The 21745-nt window shown below is 43.2% G+C and overlaps 1 protein-coding gene across 1 annotated transcript in view; it reads right to left on the reverse strand.

The window, feature by feature from the left end:
• The window catches only part of LOC144681821 (metabotropic glutamate receptor 3-like), a 51989-nt gene extending 32566 nt beyond the window's left edge, over positions 1-19423 (reverse strand). The window contains exon 1 of the mRNA XM_078543844.1: positions 18850-19423. Coding sequence (XP_078399970.1) covers positions 18850-19326 — 477 coding nt within the window. The 5' untranslated portion in view covers positions 19327-19423. The remainder of the gene's footprint in view (positions 1-18849) is intronic.
• Positions 19424-21745: the final 2322 nt, after the last annotated feature.

The following is a 21745-nucleotide window of genomic DNA, read 5'->3' on the forward strand; positions in this document are numbered from 1 at the left end:
GCCCACTCACTCAACCTATCTATGTCCATCTGTAGCCTCCTCATGTCCTCTTCACGATATACTTTCCTAGCTATCTTTGTGACATCTGCAAATTTAGCCACCATGTCTTCACTCCCCTCATCTAAGTCATTGATGTAAATCGTAAGAAGTTGTGGCCCCAGTACAGACCCCTATGGGATTCTACTTGTCACATCCTGCCAATCAGAAAAAGACCCATTTATGCAAACTCTCTGCTTTCTGCCAGCCAGCCAATCTTCTATCCATGCTAATATGTTACTCCCTATACCATGTGCTTTTATTTTCCATAATAACCTTTGATGTGGCACCTTATCAAATGTTTTCTGGAAATCCAAGTACAGTATGTCTACAGGCTCCCCTTTATTCACTGTGCATGTTACTCTTTCAAAAAACTCCAATAAATTGGTTAAACATGACTTTCCTTTCACAAAACTATGCTGATTCTTCCCGATTGCCTTGAACTCTTCTAAGTGCTCAGCTATAACCTCCTTAATGATCGATTCTAATAACTTCCCCGCAACAGACGTCAAGCTAACTGGCCTATAGTTTCCTGTTTTCTGCCTCCCTCCCCTCTTGAATATAGGGGTTATATTTGCTATTTTCCAATCTGATGGAACCTTTCCAGAATCTAGCGAATTTTGGAAAATTAACACCAGCACATCGATTACCTCATTAGCCACCCCTTTTAAAATCCTGGGATGTAATCCATCGGGACCCGGAGACTTGCCAGCCTGCAGCTCATCAATTTGCTCAGTACCATTTCCCTAGTGATTTTAATTTCACCAAGTTCCTCTCTCCCTTTCACCTCCTGAATTGCAGCTATTACTGGAATGTTTTTTGTATCCTCTATAGTGAATACAGAAGCCAAATATTGTTAATTTCTTCTGCTATTTCCTTATTATCTATGATTAACCTCCTCCCACTGTCACTCTCTAGATGACCAACACTCATTTTACCAACTCTTTTCCTTTTTAAGTGCCTGTAGAAACTCTTGCTATCCGCTTTCACTTTTCTAGCTAGCTTCCTCTCATAGTCTAATTTCTTTCTCCTGATTAGCCTTTTAGCCATTCTCTGCTATTCTTTATATTCTGTCCAATCATCTGTCCTGCCATTCATCTTTGTGTTCTATGTTTTTCCTTAAGTTTGATGCTTCCCTTAACTTCTTTAGTTAACCACAGATGTTGGGTCCTCCCCTTAGAATTCTTCTTTATAGTAGGAATGTACTTATTCTGAATACTCTGAAATATCCCCTTAAATGTCTGCCACTGTTTCTCTATTGACCTATCCTTAAGCCTAGTTTCCCAGTTCACTTCAGCTAGCTCAACTTTCAACCCCATATAGTTGCCCTTATTTAAGTTTAAGATACTAATCTTAGACTCACTCTTCTTTCTCCCCTTCAAACTGGATGCAAAATTCAAACATATTGTGGTCGCTGCTACCTAGGGGTGTCTTTACTCTGCGGTCATTAATTAATCCTGTCACGTTACATAATACCAGGTCTAATATAACCTGCTCTCTGGTTGGTTCCAGAGCATGCTGCTCTAAGAAACTTTCTCGAAAGCATTCTGTGAACTCCTCGTCCAGGCTGCTACTGCTAATCGGATTTTTCCAGTTTATGTGTAGATTAAAATCACCCATGATTATTGCCGTCCCTTTATCACAAGCACGTAATATTTTCTCTTGAATACTTTGTCCTACACTGTGGCTACTGTTAGGGGTCTGTAGACCACTCCTATTAATGATTTTTTCCCACTACTATTCCTCATCTCCACCCAAACCGATTCTACATCCTGATCCCCTGAACCAAAGTCATCTCTAACTATTGCACCAATGCCCTCTTTGATTAACAGTGCTACCTCTCCACCTTTACCTAGCTTCCTATTCTTCTTGAATGTTAGGTATCCCTCAATATTAAGGACCCGGTCTTTGTCGTCCTGCAGCCACGTCTCCGTAATTGCTATCAGATCATATTTATTTGCTTCAGTGTGGGAAATCAATTCATTTACTTTGTCATGAATCCTACGTGCATTCAGACAGAGAGCCTTCAGTTTTGTCTTTTGGTTACTTTTGTAACATCTAGTCTTGACCGTTGATGTATTCTTCGGTTTTTTTCTCTCTGTCCCTTTCTGCCATTCTCTGACCCCCATTTCTCATATTACAGTTTTGCTCTCCCGTCTTGACTCTGCACCTTGAATTGCAACCTCTACCCAAGCTTGTTCCCTCACCTCTCTTGTTTAGTTTAAAGCCCTCTCTACTTCCCTAGTTATGTGAGTTGCGAGGATATTGATCCCAGCATGGCTCAGGTGTAAACCGTCCCAACGGTACAGCCCCCACTTTCCCCAGATGCCAGTGCCCCACACCAGAACCCACTTCCCTCACACCAGTCTTTGAGCCATGCATTCATCTCTCTAATCTTATTTGTCCTAAGCCAATTTGCATGTGGGTCAGGTAATAATCCAGAGATAATTACCTTTGGAGGTTCTGCTTCTTAATTTGGTACCTAGCTCCTCATACTGGCTTTGCAGAACCTCTTTCCTAGTTCTTCCTATGTCATTGGTACCTACATGGACCATGACAACTGGATTCTCCCCCTCCCACTGCAAGTTCCTCTCCAGCCCTCAGTAGATATCCCGAATCCTGGCACGAGGCAGGCAACATAGCCGCCTAGACTCTCACTTCTTTCTGCAGAGAACAGTGTCAATCCCCCTCACTATACTACCCCCTGCTACCACTACATTCCTTTTTGCTCCCCCACTTGAACGACTTCCTGTACCACAGTGCCATGGCCAGTCAGCTCATCCATCTTGCAGGCTTCACTTTCATCCACACAGGTTATGAGCACCTCAAAACTGCTTGACAATTGCAAAGCCTGAGGCCCTTCCCCTACTGTCTGCTCAGTCCCATTACCTGCCTGACAGACAGACAGTCACATCCTCCTGCCCCTCACTGCTGACCAAAACAGATGTCCCTCTTCTAAGAGGTGTGACTGTCTTCTGGAACAAAGTATCCAGGGAATTTCTCCCCATCCCTTATGTTGCACAGTGTCTGCATTTCGGCTTCCAGATCAATTCCTCAAGCTGCTTACACTTCCTGCACACGTGTTTGTCATGGATCACCTTGGCGTCCAAAAACTCCCACATCTCACAGCTGCATCATAACTCCTGTTCTGCCATTCTAACTTAGGTTATTTAGTTCATTTACTTTAATTACTTTCTTCCTATGTATGCTACAATTTACCGTGTTTATTGAATGCTGACAACTGTTGAATCCAACTCTTCCACATGCCTCAACTTCACAACATTCCTACACTGCCCAAAATTCCTACACACCCTAACATCTCCACAGAGGACAACATTCCTACATGTCCCAAAATTCCCACAAATCCCAAAGTTCCCACAAAACCCAGTATTCCTACAGACCCAATATCCTTACTCGCCACAATATTCCCACATAACCCAACATTCCTAAAGACCCCAACTCTCCCAGCCATTCCAGCATTCCCACACAAAACTACATTCCCATAAGCAACTATACTCCTAGAGTCATCAACATTCCTACATAGACTAACATTCCTAATCAACCCAATATTCTGCAGGTCCCATCATTCTAAAACAATCCTACATTACCACATTGCTTTATATCCTAACATTCCTATAGAACTCAACATTCCCCCACATGCCCAACATTCCCACACACCTCAAAATTCCTACAGATCCTAAAATACCCAGACACTTCCTCATTCCAACACTGCTTTATACCTCAATATTCATACACACACAGACAGTCCTACACACGCCAATGTTCTCATAGAGCCCAAAATTTCTACTCACGCTAACATTCCCACACAACCCCAAACTGCCACTCACACCTATCAAACCTAACTTTCTCACATCCCTCAACTTTATCCATTCCACAACATTCCTACACACCCTAAAAATTACACAGAGAATGGCATTCCTACTTCCATATTTCAAACCTCCTACAAATTTCAAATTTCCCACAAACCCAATATTCCTATAGACCCTAACATTCCTACATATTCCAATGTTCCCCATGCACCAACATTCCCACACACCTGAACATTACCACAGATGACGCCATTCCTACAGAACCTAAACTTCTACAAATCCCAAAATTCCTACTGACCTGTACCTTCCTGCACAGCCAAACATTCACTCAGATCTAATTATTCCTACAGCCCCCAACATTCCTACAGATCTCAACATTCTTACAGACCCCAACAGTCCCACACCACATTTCTACACAAACCTACATTCCTACAGACCTCAAAATCCCACACACCCCAACATTCCCATCCACCTGTTACAGACAAGAGGCGGGTTAATTTAAACAGCCCTGATTTCTCCTCTCACCACCTGTCCATAAACAGAAAGGTGTTTTTGATTTGCTTCCCCATTTATAGGCAGAGGTGTGTTTCGGTGCAATCTAATTTTCTATAGCAAACTCAAGATGGGATGAACTCAAAGTTTGTGGTTAGTTTATTTGCACACACTCAAAAAGAGGGAGGGGGGTCACAACATAGCCCCCTGTGCACTCATACAGTAAAAGAGGGATAGAGGAAGATTTACAGGGCAAAGACCACAGAGAAAGAATTGTTTCATGTGAATCCAGAGTCCAGGATCAAAGTACAATGAGGTATTCCTTCACGGAGGGTGGTGGGCTGAAACTGATGCTGCATAATCCACTTTTCCAGTGGAGTTGACTTCACACAATGAAATAGGCTTGTGGAGATGAATCAGTCCTGTAGGAGATGGTATAGAAGCTCCAGCGTATAGATGGGGCCAGGTATTCAATCTGGGCAGAGCCCCTTTTCTGTGAGGATGCTAATTAGATGGTAAGATGGCAGACTGAGTTTTGCAGTACAGCAAAGCAATACAGCTGGTTCCACCAGCTAGATGTTCACATCACATGATTCTCATCTCTCCACATTGTCTTTGACAAGGGATGTGTATCCCTTGTATGGATTCCCGAGATGGTTAAATCTTCCAAATATTAAGAATTGAAAGGAGGGTTGTGGGTCCTTTGTCCTAGTGGACAAATATACTCCTGCTGGCCAACCTGGGTTAGGAAATGCAGATGGCCTTTGTATAGTTCTTTTTGAATTTGGTCTGTGCAGCACACAGGAATGTCGTTAGTGTCTCTTCAGAGATAACAAGGTATAAGTTTCCCTGATACTGTCAGAAAGTTCCTTTTGTTTGAGGGTCACAGACAGAGATAACTTCAGCCATTTTAAAAAGGTCTTTGTCCAGTTTTTAAAATTTTAGAAATAGCCATGAAAATATCTATATTTATATTATAAAAATATACACGGTGAGGTCTCAGTCCCCTCACACACCCCAAAATTGTTACAGACCCCCAACCTTCCTACCTACCCCAACATTCCTACTCACCCAAACATGCCCAAATAACTGCTGTTCAATCTGTTCCAGTACATTTACAACACTGGCTTCTACCAGGTATGTTCTGTCATTAAATGGTGGCACTTACTCTGCAATAACCTACTCATCAATGCAAGGTTTGGGTTCTGCCTGGACAACTCAGCTGCTGACCGTATTGCAGCCTTGGTTAAAACATGGACAAAAGAGCTGAACTCCCGAGGTGAGGTGAGAGTGACTGTCCATGACATCAAGGCAGCATTTGACCGAGCGTGACATCAAGGAGCCCTAGCAAAACTGGAGTCAGTGGGAATCAGGGGGAAAACTCTTCACTGGTTGGAGTCATACCTAACACAAAGGAAGATGGTTGTGGTTGTTGGAGTCAATAATCTCAGTTCCAGAACATCACTGCAGGAGTTCCTCAGGGTAATGTCTGAGGCCCAACTATCTTCAACTGTTTCTTCAATGACTTTCCTTCCATCATATGGTCAGAAGTGGGGATGTTCACTGATGATTGCACATTGTTCAGCACCATTCATGACTCCTCAGATACTGAAGCAGTCCATGTCCAAATGCAGCAAGACCTGGACAACATCCAGGCTTGGGCTGACAAGTGGTAAGCAACATTTGCACCACACAAGTGCTCGGCAATGACCATCTCCAACAAGAGAGAATCTAACCATCACCCCTTGACATTCAATGGCATTACCATCGCTGAATCCCCCACTATCAACATCCTTGGGGTTACCATTGACCAGAAACTGAACTGGACTAGCCATATAAATACTGCGGCTATAATGGCAGGTCAGAGGCTGGGAATCCTGCAGCAAGTAACTCACCTCCTGACTCCCCAAAGCTTGTCCACCATCTACAAGGCATAAGTCAGGAGTGTGATGGAATACTCCCCACTTGCCGGGTTGAGTGCACTCAAGAAGCTCAACACCGTCCAGGACAAAGTAGCTTGCTTGACTAACACCCCACCTACCATTTTAAACATTCATTCCCTCCGTCACCAATGCACAGCTTCAGCAGTGTGTACTATCTAGAAGATGCATTACAGCAATTTGCCAAGGCTCCTTTGAGAGCACCTTCTAAACCCCAACATTCCTACAATCCCAAACATTCCTACAGACCAACAATTCTGCAAAAACCAACAATTCTTAGAAGCACTAAATACCCCAACAATTCTACAAGGTCCAACATTCACTACATTCTACAAATCCCAACAATCCTACAGATGCCAGAATTCCTTACAGACACCAATAATCATTCAGTCACTAATTTTCTACACATACCAATCCATTCCAACACATCGCAATCTTCATACAAACATCAACATTCCTGCACATGACATTGCTACCAACTGCAACATTCCTACACAATGCAACATTCTCACACACCCCATTATAACCTCGCCATTCCGACAAGCATCGACATTCCTATATGCCCAGCATTCCTACATAATCCAAAAATTCCCACATACCCCACCACCCCTACACATCCCAACATTCCTACATACAGCAGTGCTCCCACTAACCACAACCTTCCTGCAGAAACCAACATCCTAATGATCCTGACCTCACTAGACATCCTAACAGTCCCACACACCGGAACAATCCAGGTACCATAACAACCATACAACCTCCGACATTCCTAAGAGTATCTAACATTTCAACACACGCCAAAATTCCTATAGACACCAAAATTCCTACAAACTTAAATTTTCTTCAGATCTCAAAGTTCCTACAATTAGCATTCCTATTGATGCTAATATTCCTACAAATTCAAACATTCCTACAGTCGCAACAATTATATGCACACAGCATTCCTAGAGACCACAGAATTCCTACAGACATCAAAGTTCTCATATATCACATCATTTCTGCAAATGCAACAATTTCTACCCACCTAACATTCTAATGGACACCAACATTCCCACTCATCCTGACATTTCAATAGGAAAATATATTCACACACACCCCAACATTGATGTAGAGCCCAACTTTCCTACACCTCAAAAATCCAATTCTGTCCAACTTTCCCAAATACTCCAACATTACAACATACCCCAGCATTCCCCCTCAAACCAAACATTCTTACACATCTCAAATTTCCTAGGTGCCTCAACCAACATTTCTACAAACCTCCAAATTCCTACCCTCACCCCAATCCCTATAGACCCAAACATTCCAACATTCCCATACAAATCAAAATTCCTACCAATATTTCTGCAGACATCAACATTCCCACACACACCAAACTTCCTACATACCCAAACACACCTGCAGACCCCATCATACACAAACCAACATCCCTACAAAACTCAACATCCCTACAAAACCCATTATTCCTAAACAAGCCATAATTTCTACGGATCCTGACATTCTCACACTCTGGGCATTTCAACACACTGTAGCCTTGCTACAGACCTCAACATTCCTACACATCGCAACATTCCAACAAAACTCAACAATCCTATACACCCCCACATTTTTAAACATCTAACCACCCCACAGACCTCAAAATTCCCACACAGTCAACATTCCAATAAACAGCAGTGTCGTGTAATGGGCTAATGGAATGGTAATGAGTGCTGTAGGCCATGAGGTAACAGTGGCATCAGCAGTCACATGCTACAGGCTCTGTGCAACAAGTGAAGTTCCTATTCAGAGGAAGGTGTTCTAACAGAATCTGACTCAGCAACTTTAAAACGGTCTAACCTTAATCCTAATATTCTCCAGAGTTTTGTTGAATTGTAAAATGACTACAAACGCGCCTTCAACAGCAGTTTTAAGTGTTGAAATAAGTCACATGATTGTAAAAATTGCAATTTATAATAAAGATTGCTCTTATAATAAAAAAAAGACAGAGCAGGCAGCACTCAGGGGAGATGTGCCGACTCAGTAACCCACTTTGTGTATGGTGTACAGAATGTGAATAAACCAGTTTGAAGTAACTACCTGAGTCAGGCTACCGTCTCTCCAGATAAGATACACCACACCGCTTGTACACGAAACAACCAACATTCCTACACTCCGCAAGCTTCCTAAACACCCCAACAATCCTACAGATTCAAACTTCCTACAGACCCCAAACTGCTTCCAATTCCCATCGGCGCTACAGATCTCAACATTCCTATACAATCCCACATTCCTACCTCCCCAACAATCCTACAAACCAAAATAATCCTCCAGAACTCACCATTGCCACAGAGCCCGCTTTCCTACTGACCAAAGTATTCCGACACACCCCACAATTTCCACAACCCTTCCTACAAACCTCAACATATTACTACAGACCTTAACATTCCTATACAACCAACATTCCCACACAATTTTACGTTCCTACACACTCTAGCATTCCTAAAAAGTCAAATTTCCTACGGAGCCCAATGTTCTTGCAATCCACTACAATCCTATGGATCCCAACATTCCTAAAAATTCAAACATTAATACTGTCTGAACAATCCTTCATTTCTTTAGATCCCAACATTCCTATGGATCCCAACATTCCCACAAACCCTAACATTCCCAAAACCTTAACATTCCTTCACATCACAACATCCCTACAATCCAACAAATTCCTATGGATCTGAACATTCATGTAAATTCAAACATTTCTATGGTCCCAATAATCCCACAAACACCAACATTCCTATAGATCCCAACATTCCTACCCACCCAATATTGCTGCAGGATCAAACGTTCCTACAGTCCACAGCATTCCTACAAACTCAATCTTTTTCCAAACCTCAACATTCCTACAAACCCCAGCATTCCGACAGAGACAGCAATTGCAGACCCTAGCACCCCTAGAAAACCCAAGATCCCGATGGACCCCAACATTTAAGGACCCTGCCTTTCCTCTACCAACCCTAGCATTCCTACGGAGCCTGACATTTCTACCGACACCAATATAGCTACAAAACCTAATGTTCCTAGAAACCAACATTCCTACAAACTCCAACATTCTTTCAGATCCCAATATTCTCACACTCTCCAACATTGCACAAAATTCCAACAATCCCAACATTTCCAGAGATACTTAGATTCTATCAGACCTCAATATTCCTACAAATCCTAACATTCTCACACACCCAAACTCTCTTACAATATTCCTATAAACCCTAATGTCCCTACATAGGAATGTTAGAGGAGTGATAATGACCTGGAACCCGCTTCTCCCGAGGGTGGTGGAAGTAGGGACAGTTGATGATTTCAGAAGAAAATTGGGCGGGGCATTTGAGCAAAATAAACTTGCAGGGATACAGGGATGGAGGGAATGGGGCAGAGTGGATTGCTCCACAGAGAGATGTCATGGACACAATGGGCCAAATGGCCTCCTTTTGGGCCTTTATGACACTATGGCTCTAAGCCCCAAAATCCCTACAAGCTCCAGTACTCTGACAGTACCCGACACTGTTACCAAGGTATGTGAGAGGAGTAGGGTTGCCAATCCTCCAGGATTGGCCTGGAGTCTCCAGGAATCGAAGATTAATCTCTAGGACACCATTATGTGCAATTGTTTTTTTTTGTCATTTTCTTTCAACATTTCTCTTTACCAGATATAAAAATATTGAGAATGGGGCAAAAGGCTGTTTGGCTGACAGTCAAGCATCATCCAAGTGGATCATGAGTCTTTTTGCTTTCCAATTGGTGTAGGAAGGCAGTGTTTCACAAGGACGGATGTGTTGGCTGACTAATGGCTGAAGCATGGGGGCAAGTGATGAAACTTCCAGGAATACATTTAATCAGAGTTGGCAAACCCGATAGAGAAGAGCCGTCTTTGCTCCCTCTGATTCACAGAAGACCTATACTGTCCGTTATAGATTGACCTGCAGGAGATTTCTATAGCAAGACCAGCTCTTCTCATCCTTATGAACATTACCACTGTATGAAGATTTTACACTACCCAATTCTGCCGAGAATTCCTTGGGGAATATCTGCCAATGCAACCCATAGATGCATCAAGCAGATCACAGCTTCTATGTTTTATGGACAACACATCCATTACTTTTCCTATGAAAAGCAGGCACCGAACACAAAATTCTCATCAGTGAATGGGATAGCAAGTGTTGTATGGCATGGTGAAGAGCACCTACATAGAGCTTAAGGCTCTCACATCAACCCCATTGACTAAATAAACTGAAAGGGCTTCCATTCAATGAATGTGCAGGAGATATTTACCCATAGGAATACTATCAAGCAAGTCTAAGTAATTGTCCAATGCCCGAGGATGGTCCTGGTCACTATATCCCTATTTAAATGACCCAGGTGGATGTGTCCGAGCCATTGTAGTGTGACACCAGGCCCAGGCTGACATCCTCCAGCATGCTCAGAGAAAGAGGATTTTAAATGACACTACAGTGGGGTTCTAATCAGAAGCCTTTACATACAGCTCCCAATATGAGGCGTCGCATGCTCACTCCATACAAGTAAGAGAATACTAGGAGGAGAAATATCGGAAGGAAGTATTTGAAATTCCCCATCTCCAACCTCTCTCAATGACCTTTTAACCCTAAGATCTCCAGTACTTCCTCTTCCTATGAGGCTAATGAATGTAAAGGGGTTCCATAGAAACATAGACAAATAGAAAATAGAAGCAGAAGTAAGTCATTCGGCCCTTCGAGCCTGCTCCACCATTGAATATGATCATGGCTGATCCTCTATCTCAACACAGTACTCCCGCTCTCTCCCCATACCCCTTGATGCCTTTAGTGTCTAGAAATCTATCTATTTACTTCTTAAATATATTCAGTGACTTGGCCTCCACAACCCACTGTGGTAGAGAATTCCACAGGTTCACCACCCTCTGAGTGAAGAAGTTTCTCCTCATCTCAGTCCTAAATGGCCTATCCCATATCCTGAGACTGTGACCCCTTGTTCTAGACGCCCCACCCAGAGGATACATCATCGCCGCATCCAGTCTGCCCATCCCTGTCAGAATTTTATGCATTTCAAAGTGATCCCCTCTCATTCTTCTAAACTCCAGTGAATACAGGCCTCGTTGACCCAATCTCTCCTCATAAGACAATCCTGCCATCCCAAGAATCAGTCTGGTGAACCTTTGCTGCACTCTCTCTATGGCAAGTATACCCTTTCTTGGGTAAGGAGACCAAAGCTGCACACACTACTCCAGATGTGGTCTCACCAAGGCCCTGTACAGCTGCAATAAGACATCCTTGCTCCTGTACTCAAGTCCTCTCGCAATGAAGGCCAAAATACTATTTGCATCTTAACTGCTTGCTGCACCTGCTTGCTTTCCCTCTATACTTGTTCTTCCTCTTTTGCTATGGCTAACGTCCTCTACAAAACAAAGTGAAATATGAAAGGATTACAAGGTCTTGAGAAGCTACAGTGATGTTCCAATGTCAGCATGCACCCCCACAGTTCATGTGATGACACTGGGCTATATAGTGATATATTTACACTATACCTTGGCCTAAATGCGTGTGTTACACATTTCAGATCTTCACTAGATATTCTATTGGGTTAAACATCACCATTTTATCCCATAAATCAACCCTGTATCCCTTATGATAAGGAGTTTACCACCTTTACTGCCCAATATCTGGTTAGTGATAGTGTGATTTGACGGGGAGTAGGCTAACAAAGAAAACTTCTTTCTATGTCTGTATCTGAGGCTCCCTATCAATACTTGGACAGTGGGATGAGAATCCCTCTTGGAACAAGGACCGTGGGATGGGAATCCCTATCAGAACATGGACAGTAGGATGGGAATCCCCTATCAGAACACGGACAGTGGGATGAGAATCCCCTATCAGAACACGGACAGTGGGATGGGGATCCCTAATGGAACACATACAGTGGGATGGGGATCCCTATCGGAACACAGACAGTGGGATGGGGATCCTTATCGGAACATGGACAGTGGGATGGGAATCCCTATGGGCATTAGGATGTCTGGTGTCAGGATGAACTAATCCATGACAGGTAATAGAGGTCGAGTTTTTCATCAATATTTATAACTTGGCTATCATTAAAACATAAATTAAGCATGCTCAGTTTGTGCCTGGCCATACCCTTACATATAAGGAAGGTAAGATCCCAAAATCACTATGTTCCAATTTTTGGTTCAGTAAATTCCTCCAAAACTATTGGCCACGAATTTCCTTGGAGCTGTTCCCACATCCCACTTCCATAGCTTTATTGGAAGGGCAGGACACCTCATGTCAATACGCTACACAATGTTTAAACCACGATGTCAGTGACAGAGCATCTCAGAGGGAAAATTCCCAGCCATCGAGTGAGGAAGTGAGCAATGGTACCAGTGGAGGGAAGCAGCATTCCCCGCCAACCTTCCCCCCCAAACTCCCTTCTCAGGGGCTGCCAACATGCCAAGGCTCCACCTCCTCACCGTCCAAGGGCCCAAACACTCCTTTCAAATGAAGCAGCATTTCACTTGCACTTCCCTCAATTTAGTCTACTGCATTCGTTGCTCCCAATGAGGTTTCCTCTACATTGGAGAGACCAAACGCAGACTGGGTGACCGCATTGCAGAACACCTTCGGTCTGTCTGCAAGCATGACCCAGACCTCCCTGTCGCTTGCCATTTCAACACTCCACCCTGCTTTCATGCCCACATGTCCATCCTTGGCCTGCTGCATTGTTCCAGTGAAGCTCAACGCAAACTGGAGGAACAGCACCTCATCTTCTGACTAGGCACTTTACAGCCTTCCGGACTGAATATTGAGTTCAACAATTTTAGATCATGAACTCTGTCCTCCATCCCCACCCCCTTTCTGATCCCCCTTTTTTTCCAATAATTTATATAGATTTTTCTTTTCCCACCTATATCCATTATTTTAAAATATATTTCCATCCATTGTTTTCTCTCTACCTTTTAGCCTATTTCGATCCCTTCCCTTCCCCCCACCCCACCCCCACTAGGGCTATCTTTACCTTGCTTGTCCTGCTTTCTACCCTTAATTAGCACATTCCTTAGATAATATTAACACCTTCAACACCTCTTTGTCCTTTTGTCTATGACATCTTTTGGCTATCTCCACCTATCACTGGCCCTCTATCCAGCTCTACCTGGCCCACCCCCCCTTAAAGCAGCTTATATTTCACCTCCTTTCTATTTTTACTTAGTTCTGTTGAAGAGTTATATGGACTCGAAACGTTAACTGTGTTCCTCTCCGCAGATGCTGTCAGACCTGCTGAGTTTTTCCAGGTATTTTTATTTTTGTTTTGGTTTTCAGCATCCGCAGTTTTTTGCTTTTTTTGTTGGTTCAGCTTCAAAACCAGCAGTCCACAGCTGGGGTGCACTTGTCCATGGAGATTTCCTGAGGTCTTTCCCTGGAAGCACCCAGCTGTACAGTAAACCCTGTTCTCCCCCCCAATCCAGCACTGTGTCCTGTGGTCTGCTCCTCCTGCCCTCACCTGAGTGCAGTGTGCGAGGTGGCCTGGTGTGGGAGTGCAGCGCAGGTTAAGAGGCAGACTTTTCAACATTTAAGAGAGAGGGAGACATGTCGTGGTGGTGGTGGGTGGTGGGGTGCGGGGGTGAGATTGGTCTTTACCTGCTGTTCGAATAGGGTTCATCGCGAGTCAGCGCTTGATTTTTCAGCATATCTGAACTTCTTTCTACTAAAGTTCACACGACAAACATTCAAACTCTTCTTTGAGATTTGTTTCCTGGACTCTCTATCGCTTGGTTTGAAATTCAAAATCTTGGCAATATTTTCCAAATCAATGGAAAATAAAAGCTGATACAGGATAACAGGTGATGCAGTCTGTTTTGAACTGCTTGTGTAGACCAGTTTGACCCAACTTGCATTTTTATAGCACCTTTCACAACCTGAGAACATTCCAGAAGGCTTTACAGTCAATGAACCTCTTCTGAAGTGTAGGCACTGTTTAGATGGTGCAAACACAACAGCTATTTGTACACAGCAAGCTCCCACAAACAGCAATGACCAGATGTCACAGTGCAAAGCGTACACAAATTGTAGTCTGCAGCTTATGTGCAGTTGTATAGAGGTTGTACACGAGCTGCCAGAAGGGGGCAGCATCTGCCAAGCCATGCATGCTACATCCATTATTAATACAGTATGTAAAGTTATTCCTTTTAACCCTCCTGATTCACAAGAAAAACAAAAATGGTTAAGAATCATGACAGAATCCCCCATGTTGGGTATCACTTGGAGGAATAGCTGAGGGAAGTCAAGGCACAAAATGTACTCTGGGTAGGGAAATTCAATATCCATCACCGAGAGTGACTCAGCAGGAGAACAAGAGAAAAACAGTTGTTTGGGAGTTACTGAACGTGAATCCCACTGAAAAGAGAGACATGTTACCAAAGCTTTTCATCTTGCACTCATCACGGCAAACACAAGAATACTGAGGAAAGGTGCTGTTTGATTCCCATCTCTGGGACACACTGCTTCTCTGCAGTGGCTACGCGAGTGGTATGTTCCACTAACAGGATCCTGCGTCAGTCCAAAAAGATGTTCTCCCTACCACACAATTAAGCAATGTTGTGTATGAATTTCTGTGTTAGTTTGATGCCAGGTATATCCCAGCGACTGACAGATCAAATCAAACAGCATATTCCTTCGGTTGTTTATAATAGGCAGAGTACACACCATACTCAATCAGCCGGCACTTGCAAAACCTAAAACAAAATGTCCACTGTTAGTTGTGATTCTGCATTTTGGGCAGCACGTGCTGAGCAATCCTGAGTGCGCTAATAACAACACTAAGAACCAACTTAAGGTATTTAGTCAAGCTCATAATGTGGCTCATTTATGCTTGCTAGAAGTGACACCCATTCATACACAGGGGCCCATTTTCTACAAACAGCAATGTGATAATGACCAGATAATCTGTTTTTGGGATGTTGAATGAGGGATAAATAGTGGCTAGGACCCCAGGGAGAACTCCCCTGCTCTTTTTTGAAATAATACCTTGGGATCTTTACATCCACCCAAGCAAGCCGATGGGGCCTTGGGTTTAACATCTCAACTAAAAGATAGCACTTACAACAGTGCAGCACTCCTCAGTACTGCACTGGAGTGTCAGACTTCAGTTTTTGTACTCAAGTCCTGGAGCGGAATTTGAACCCAGAACCTTATGATTCTGTGGTGAACATGCTACCAAATGACACTGCAAGCCCCACTGACTGAGATGGTAGGGTCCTGAAGGACAGAAATACCAGACTGAGTCTGCATTAGTGAGGCAATCAACTTGAGGAAGCAACAAATTGAGTTTTGATCTCACTAATCGGTCTAGCACAGACATGTCTGTCTGAAATAACATTAGTAGGAATAGCCACCACATGGTCCTTGCGAATGTTGGAGTCTCATCTTTAAAGCGAGGACAATCTGTATCTTGTGGTGTGGCACTACCACCATGCCAACTGGGATGGGCTAAGGAGAAACATAACAGTCTGAAACTGGGCATCCTTGAGTTGTTGTGGGTCATCAACAACGGAACTGGATACCACAACAAGTCACCTCGTGGCCCAGAACATCCCTTAGATTTCAGACAAAATCAAACTGGGGGACAAACACTGGTTCAGTGGGGAACATCCCTCGGTATGCCTTAGAATAATGTAGCAATCTAGTTCAATTAAAATACAGCACTACATGCATGCTAAACACCAAAATCAACAGAGCTAAGTGGTTCCACAATCAATGCATCAGAGAAAAGTTTTGCATTTCCACTATAAATAGTGAGAATAGGGGTGGATAATCAGGCAACGAACGGGAGGATAAGGCTTTATGAACATTCCCATCCTCAGCAGTGGCAACATCTGACTGCGAGAGACAAGGTCACAGTGGTAGGCAGTACATGCATCCAAAAATAGCAAGTGGACGATCCCACTTGCTCTCCTTCTGGGATCTCCGTCATCATAGATGTCAATGGCCAACCAATTCTCTTAATTGGGACTCTTTGGCCCACTGGGAATGTAGCATTGGTGCCTTTGTTCTTCATTAGGAAGAGAATGACAGGACATTTGGACAACTATGAACTGATCAGAGAGTCAGCACAGATTTGTAAAGGGTAAGTCATGCCTATCGAACCTAGTTGAAATTTTTGAAGAGACAATTAATGTGCAGATAAGGGAATGCCTATGGATGTTGTTTATATGGATTTCCAGAAGGCACTCAATAAAATTCCACATAAGAGCCCATTAATAAAAATGAGAGTGCATGGAATTGATAGGATAAAGAGAGAGAAACTATTTCCTCTCATGGGAGAGTCTGGATCAAGAGGAAATAGCTTTAAGACTAGAGATAGGCCATTAAGGGGTGATGTTAGAAAGCAATTTTCACACAAGGGGAAGTAGAAGTCTGGAGCTCTCTTGTCCAAAAAAGCTGTTGAGCTTGGGAATAAATTGAAAAGCTCAAAACTGAAGATAGATTTTTGTTAGGCAAGGGGAACTAAGATGAATAGATGGAGTTAGGAACCAGATCAGCCATGATTTAACTGACTGGTGGAGCAAGCTGAAGGCGCTGAATGACCTACTCTGGGTTCTATGTTCCTTTATTCAAGATCCTGCACCGTGGGTCTTGGCTCTTACTTAGGGTCCTTCATTACAGGTCTTGACCTTACAGAGGTAATGGACTGTTGGCCTTGACCCTTAACCTACAATCCTGTGCTTTGAGCTTTGGCCTTTGACCAGAGGCCTTGTACTGTCGGTTTTGGCCTTTCACCTAGAACCTTGACCCTTAAATGGGTTTCTCAGCAACAAGAAGAATGACTTTGCTCACAGTGGTGCAGTATCACTGAGCTGTTTCCTACTGTGCTGACAAGGTTATTTTAAGAACATTTCAAGCCAGCTCTTTGTTTCTCATTATCTCACCAGAGTGTGAAAGGGTTTCAGTATGCGGGCTCATGCACAATATTATGCAGCCTGACAGGGCTGCATGGAGACTTCCCTCCTTAGAAATACAGTAAACATCAGGCACCATCTTATTCTCATCATGGCCTTCCCCTTAATTAACCCTTCAGTGAGGGCACTAATTAGCAACCACTGGTTTAACCATAAGGTATTATATCAGCCTCCCACTGTTCATACCTGCTGACCTACTGCTTAACAGATTTCATATGTTTGACAGTAATTGGCAGCTTAAAATAAATGTGGCCACCACCAATGCTAAGGTCTGAAACATATAAACAAAGTAGGAACAGGTGTAGGCCATTCAGTCCCTCGAGTCTGCGCTATCATTTAATTAGATCATGGCTGACCTGCACATCTACTCCGTTTACCCACATTTACTCCATATCCTTTGAAATGCTTACTGAATAAAATGCTGCTCATCGGTCTTGAAAGCTTGAATTGGCCTCCAGCATTCCAAACCTCTTGGGGAGAAAATTCCTGATCTGACCACTCTTTTTTTGTGAAACAAATGTAGGAGGAGAAATCTGTCCGGGTCAGAACATAAGGGTCAGGCTGCAGTTATGAGTAGGTTGTTTGTTGATACACCCATCCATCCTAAAGTGCCAAGTGCACACACGTTAGGATTTCTGCCCAGCTATCAGCAGGTCTCCATGCCCTTGAGAGAGAGGGTGCAGGCCAGCCAGTTTGGGTTGGTGGTAAAGGACAGACATTGCCCCATAGGGAAAGAGTCAACTTCCCATAGTCAACATGTGTCACTCCCAGGAGAACTTTCATAACTGGTTGGCAATTAAGTCAACCCCTGCGACAGACAAGAGCTCCACTCTGGCCCCTCATCTGTCCAATCAGGTCAGGCTGCGTAACACCTGAAATGACCTTTGCAAAATGGCTCAAGAGAAAATGCGAACAAACCTTTGGCCCCTGCTAAGCTTGACCTGGGAACCTGTGATGCTGACAATAAAGGAGGCAAGAAAATACTTGCATTTATTTAGCATCTTTCAGAACCTCAGACTTGTCCAAAGTGCTTTGCAGCCAATGAAATAGCCTTAAAGTGTAGTCTCTGTTTTAATGTGGGGGGTTGTGGCAGCCAATTTGCACAAAGCAAGATCCCAAAAACACCAATACGGTAAATGACCAGATAGACTATTTTAGTAATGTTGGTTGAGTGATAAATATTGAGCAGGACATCAGGAAAATTCACCTGTCCTTCTTCACTTAATGCCATGGGATCTTTCTATGTCCACCTTTGAGAGGAGATGGGGCTTTGGTTTAATGTTGTATCTGAAAGGCAGCATCTCTGTCAGTGTGAGTGTCAGCCTAGATGATATGCTCATGTCTCTGGAGTGTGATTCAAACTGACAACCACACAACTGGTATCAAAATTACAAAAATGTGCCCTTCCCACCCAATAGCTCAAGGTGTAAGTGTACAAACAGCCTGTTCACCAAAAAAAAACTCTCAAGTTCAAACAATTGACTCAATGAAAATACTGAATATTGGTCTCCTTTGCTGACACAATTCCCATTGTTTCCTTGCTTGCCCCACTGTGTAAGTTCTATCTGTTTCTCACCTGGATAGACACATCACTGTAGGAGCCACCGATCACCCCAGCTATGGCAAAGGCCGTGTCATCGTGGATGGCATAAGACCCATCTGGGCAGATGTATTCTGTCTCGTCTACTTTCGTTAGTGAGGACCTCACAAACTCCAGTGACTGCTCCAGAGCATAAGTGTCCTTGGAGCAGGTGTCCAGGATATGGGCCCCAAGTTTAATTCCAGGCAAAATGCTGGGGTCCTTGTTTATTGCATCCAATGCAAACAGCATAGCCTCAAGCCGTTGAATGCCACGTTGTTCGTTGATCCTTCCACAATCTTCCAAACCATTGCCTTTCTCATGGACTGGGAACAAACCCCCGATCACCAGATCCCCCTCTATTGCAATCTCCTTCTTCCCACTGGGCAAGTTGCTGGAGATCGAGAGGATCATCTGAAGCAGGAGGTGAAGGAGAGTGAGCTGCAGTGAGTAGGACATGTCTGGATTCCTCATGGGGCAGCTGCTTATATCAAAGTCTCACGGTTTCCAATAGATGGGAGCCAGTAATCTCCTTAACATGGGAGTTAATTGCATAGTTCTAGTCCATTGGCTGCAGAGAGAGATTTAAAAAACTCAAATTAGAATAGTAAGGCAGAATAATTTCAACACCATCAACTGAACAGGAAATTGATTCAAATATTGTGACAGAAATGTCACTAGCTCAGCTTTTTCAAATATATCATCAGCAGAAAACATTAAACAATAGCAAGCTCAAGAAAATTCTGCTCATCCACACATCAGACGCATGGGCAAAAGATCTTTAATTCATCTGAATTTTCTCTTGATGTGGTTAGCACTAGAAATTATAACTAATACCCTGATAAATCCTGCCTCAATCCTAAGTGCTGAGTCATAATGTGTTTTCCGTTATATCCCACCATTATTCCCAACCTCTCACTCTGATGGATCCACTGGTCCTTGCTGGTGACTTTTCCAACTTATATTGCAATTGGCAAGGAATTACAACATGCAAATGGGCTATTAGGCTCAACCAGTCTGGAATGAGTTTTATCCCCTACAGAAGATATATTCAATTCCTGTGAGGTTGTGCGATTCCCATTTTCCCTGATTCTTCCATTTTTTCAATCATCTATCAGTCCTATTTGTAACTGTTGACATGTTTCCTGCTTAAATCATTAACTTTGGTGGTGCAGTTCACAGTCTCAGAGTCCTCTGTGTTATAGACTTTTTCCTGCTCTTGGTCCCAAATATTATACCTATATCCCCTTGGACACCTCAGTCACTGGAAACAGCCTGTTTCCAGCTATCTGATCCATCCCTCCTCATTTTAACCATCTCAGTCAAATCACTCTGTAATCTCTGACAGCCCCAGTTTTCCAACTCTTTCCATATATTTGTATTTCCTCACCCCAAGGCAGCATCCCAGTGAATTTGTGTTGTATCCTCAATCCCCTTGGAACCCAAACCTGCATTCAGTTCTCCCACTTGCTGAGGTTTTCCTTAGATTCACCAATACCTCTTTCCATTAGTGCCAGATTTCCATTTGTTTTTTTTATTGTTTATCCACTCAAGGTGCCTTTTTTTAAAAAAAATTACCCTTTCATGGGATATGGATATCACAGGCAAGGCCAGCATTTGTTGCCCATCCCTAATTACCCTTGAACTGAGTGACTTGTTGGGTCATTTCAGAGGGCAGTAGTTAACCACATTGCTGTGAATCTACAATTACCTGCCAGACCAGGTAAGGACAGCAGATTCCCTTTCCTAAGGGGCTTTAGTGTGACATTAGTGAACCAGATTTGTTTTAAAGGGCAATCAGTGATAGTTTCACAGTCACCATCACTGAGACTAACTTTTAATTCCAGATTTATTCATTGAATTTAAATTGCACCAGCTGCCATGGTGGGATTTGAACCGAGGTCCCCAGAGCATTAGTCTGGGCCTCTGGATGACCACGACACCACCATCTCCCCCTAACTTTTAATACCTTGTGAACCTGATCTCCAAACCCTTCTACCCTTCCACATAACTCTGCTTGGTTGCATTCCTGGAGTTGTCATCACATGATCTCCAGCCACCTCAGCCCCCACCCTCCATAGTCCTGGCATCTGGTGTTGCCATGGCAATTGGAAAGCAATTGGGCTTTTAATGCCTGAGTGGACGATTCTTCACAGTTACTCAAAATATACAAAGGGAATATACGCTTATAACTTTTCCCCTGGTTTACATGGAGGGTTGGCAACCCTACTTCTTTCCACTCACTCAAAGCATAATTATTACATTTTTTAATCAGAATCTACCATCCCACATTTACTGACATTGAATTCCATCTGCCACTAGTTTGCTAATTCCACCATCTTATTCATATTTTCTTGCTGCTTTTTCCGAACCTCAGGATTATTTAGCGAGCCTCCTATTTTAGAATCATTTGTAAGTTTGGAGGCCTTCCCCCTTGATCTAGTTCTGAATGATTAATGCACAGTGAATAAAAACAGTGGGAGAAAAGAACCCTGTGGGCACTGCTACTCACCACCATCTACTGTGAGAAGCTCTCCTTAACTCTTGCTCACTGTTACTTCTCTTAAATCATTTTTAAATCCAATTTGATACTCCTCACCCTTCTCCAATAGTGTCGTGTGCAAAATAATGTGGAACCAAGTCAAAGGGTTCCTGAAGTCCCTGTGCACCACATCTGCTGCACTTCCTTGTCCACCATATATTTCATTTCCTCAAACAATTCTGTCAAATTGTCAGCATAATCTATTCTGAAGTTATTGCTGGTTGCTTCTATTCATTTGCTTTTCATTTGGATGATTTAGTAATTTTGGGGTAGAATTTCCATGGGGTTTTCACTGAATCTCCCATCTTAATTCAATAGAGGAGCCTGCATGATTGATATAAATGGCCATTT

This window comes from Cetorhinus maximus, chromosome 6 (assembly GCF_964194155.1).
Source record: "Cetorhinus maximus chromosome 6, sCetMax3.hap1.1, whole genome shotgun sequence".
Classification (NCBI taxonomy): domain Eukaryota; kingdom Metazoa; phylum Chordata; class Chondrichthyes; order Lamniformes; family Cetorhinidae; genus Cetorhinus; species Cetorhinus maximus.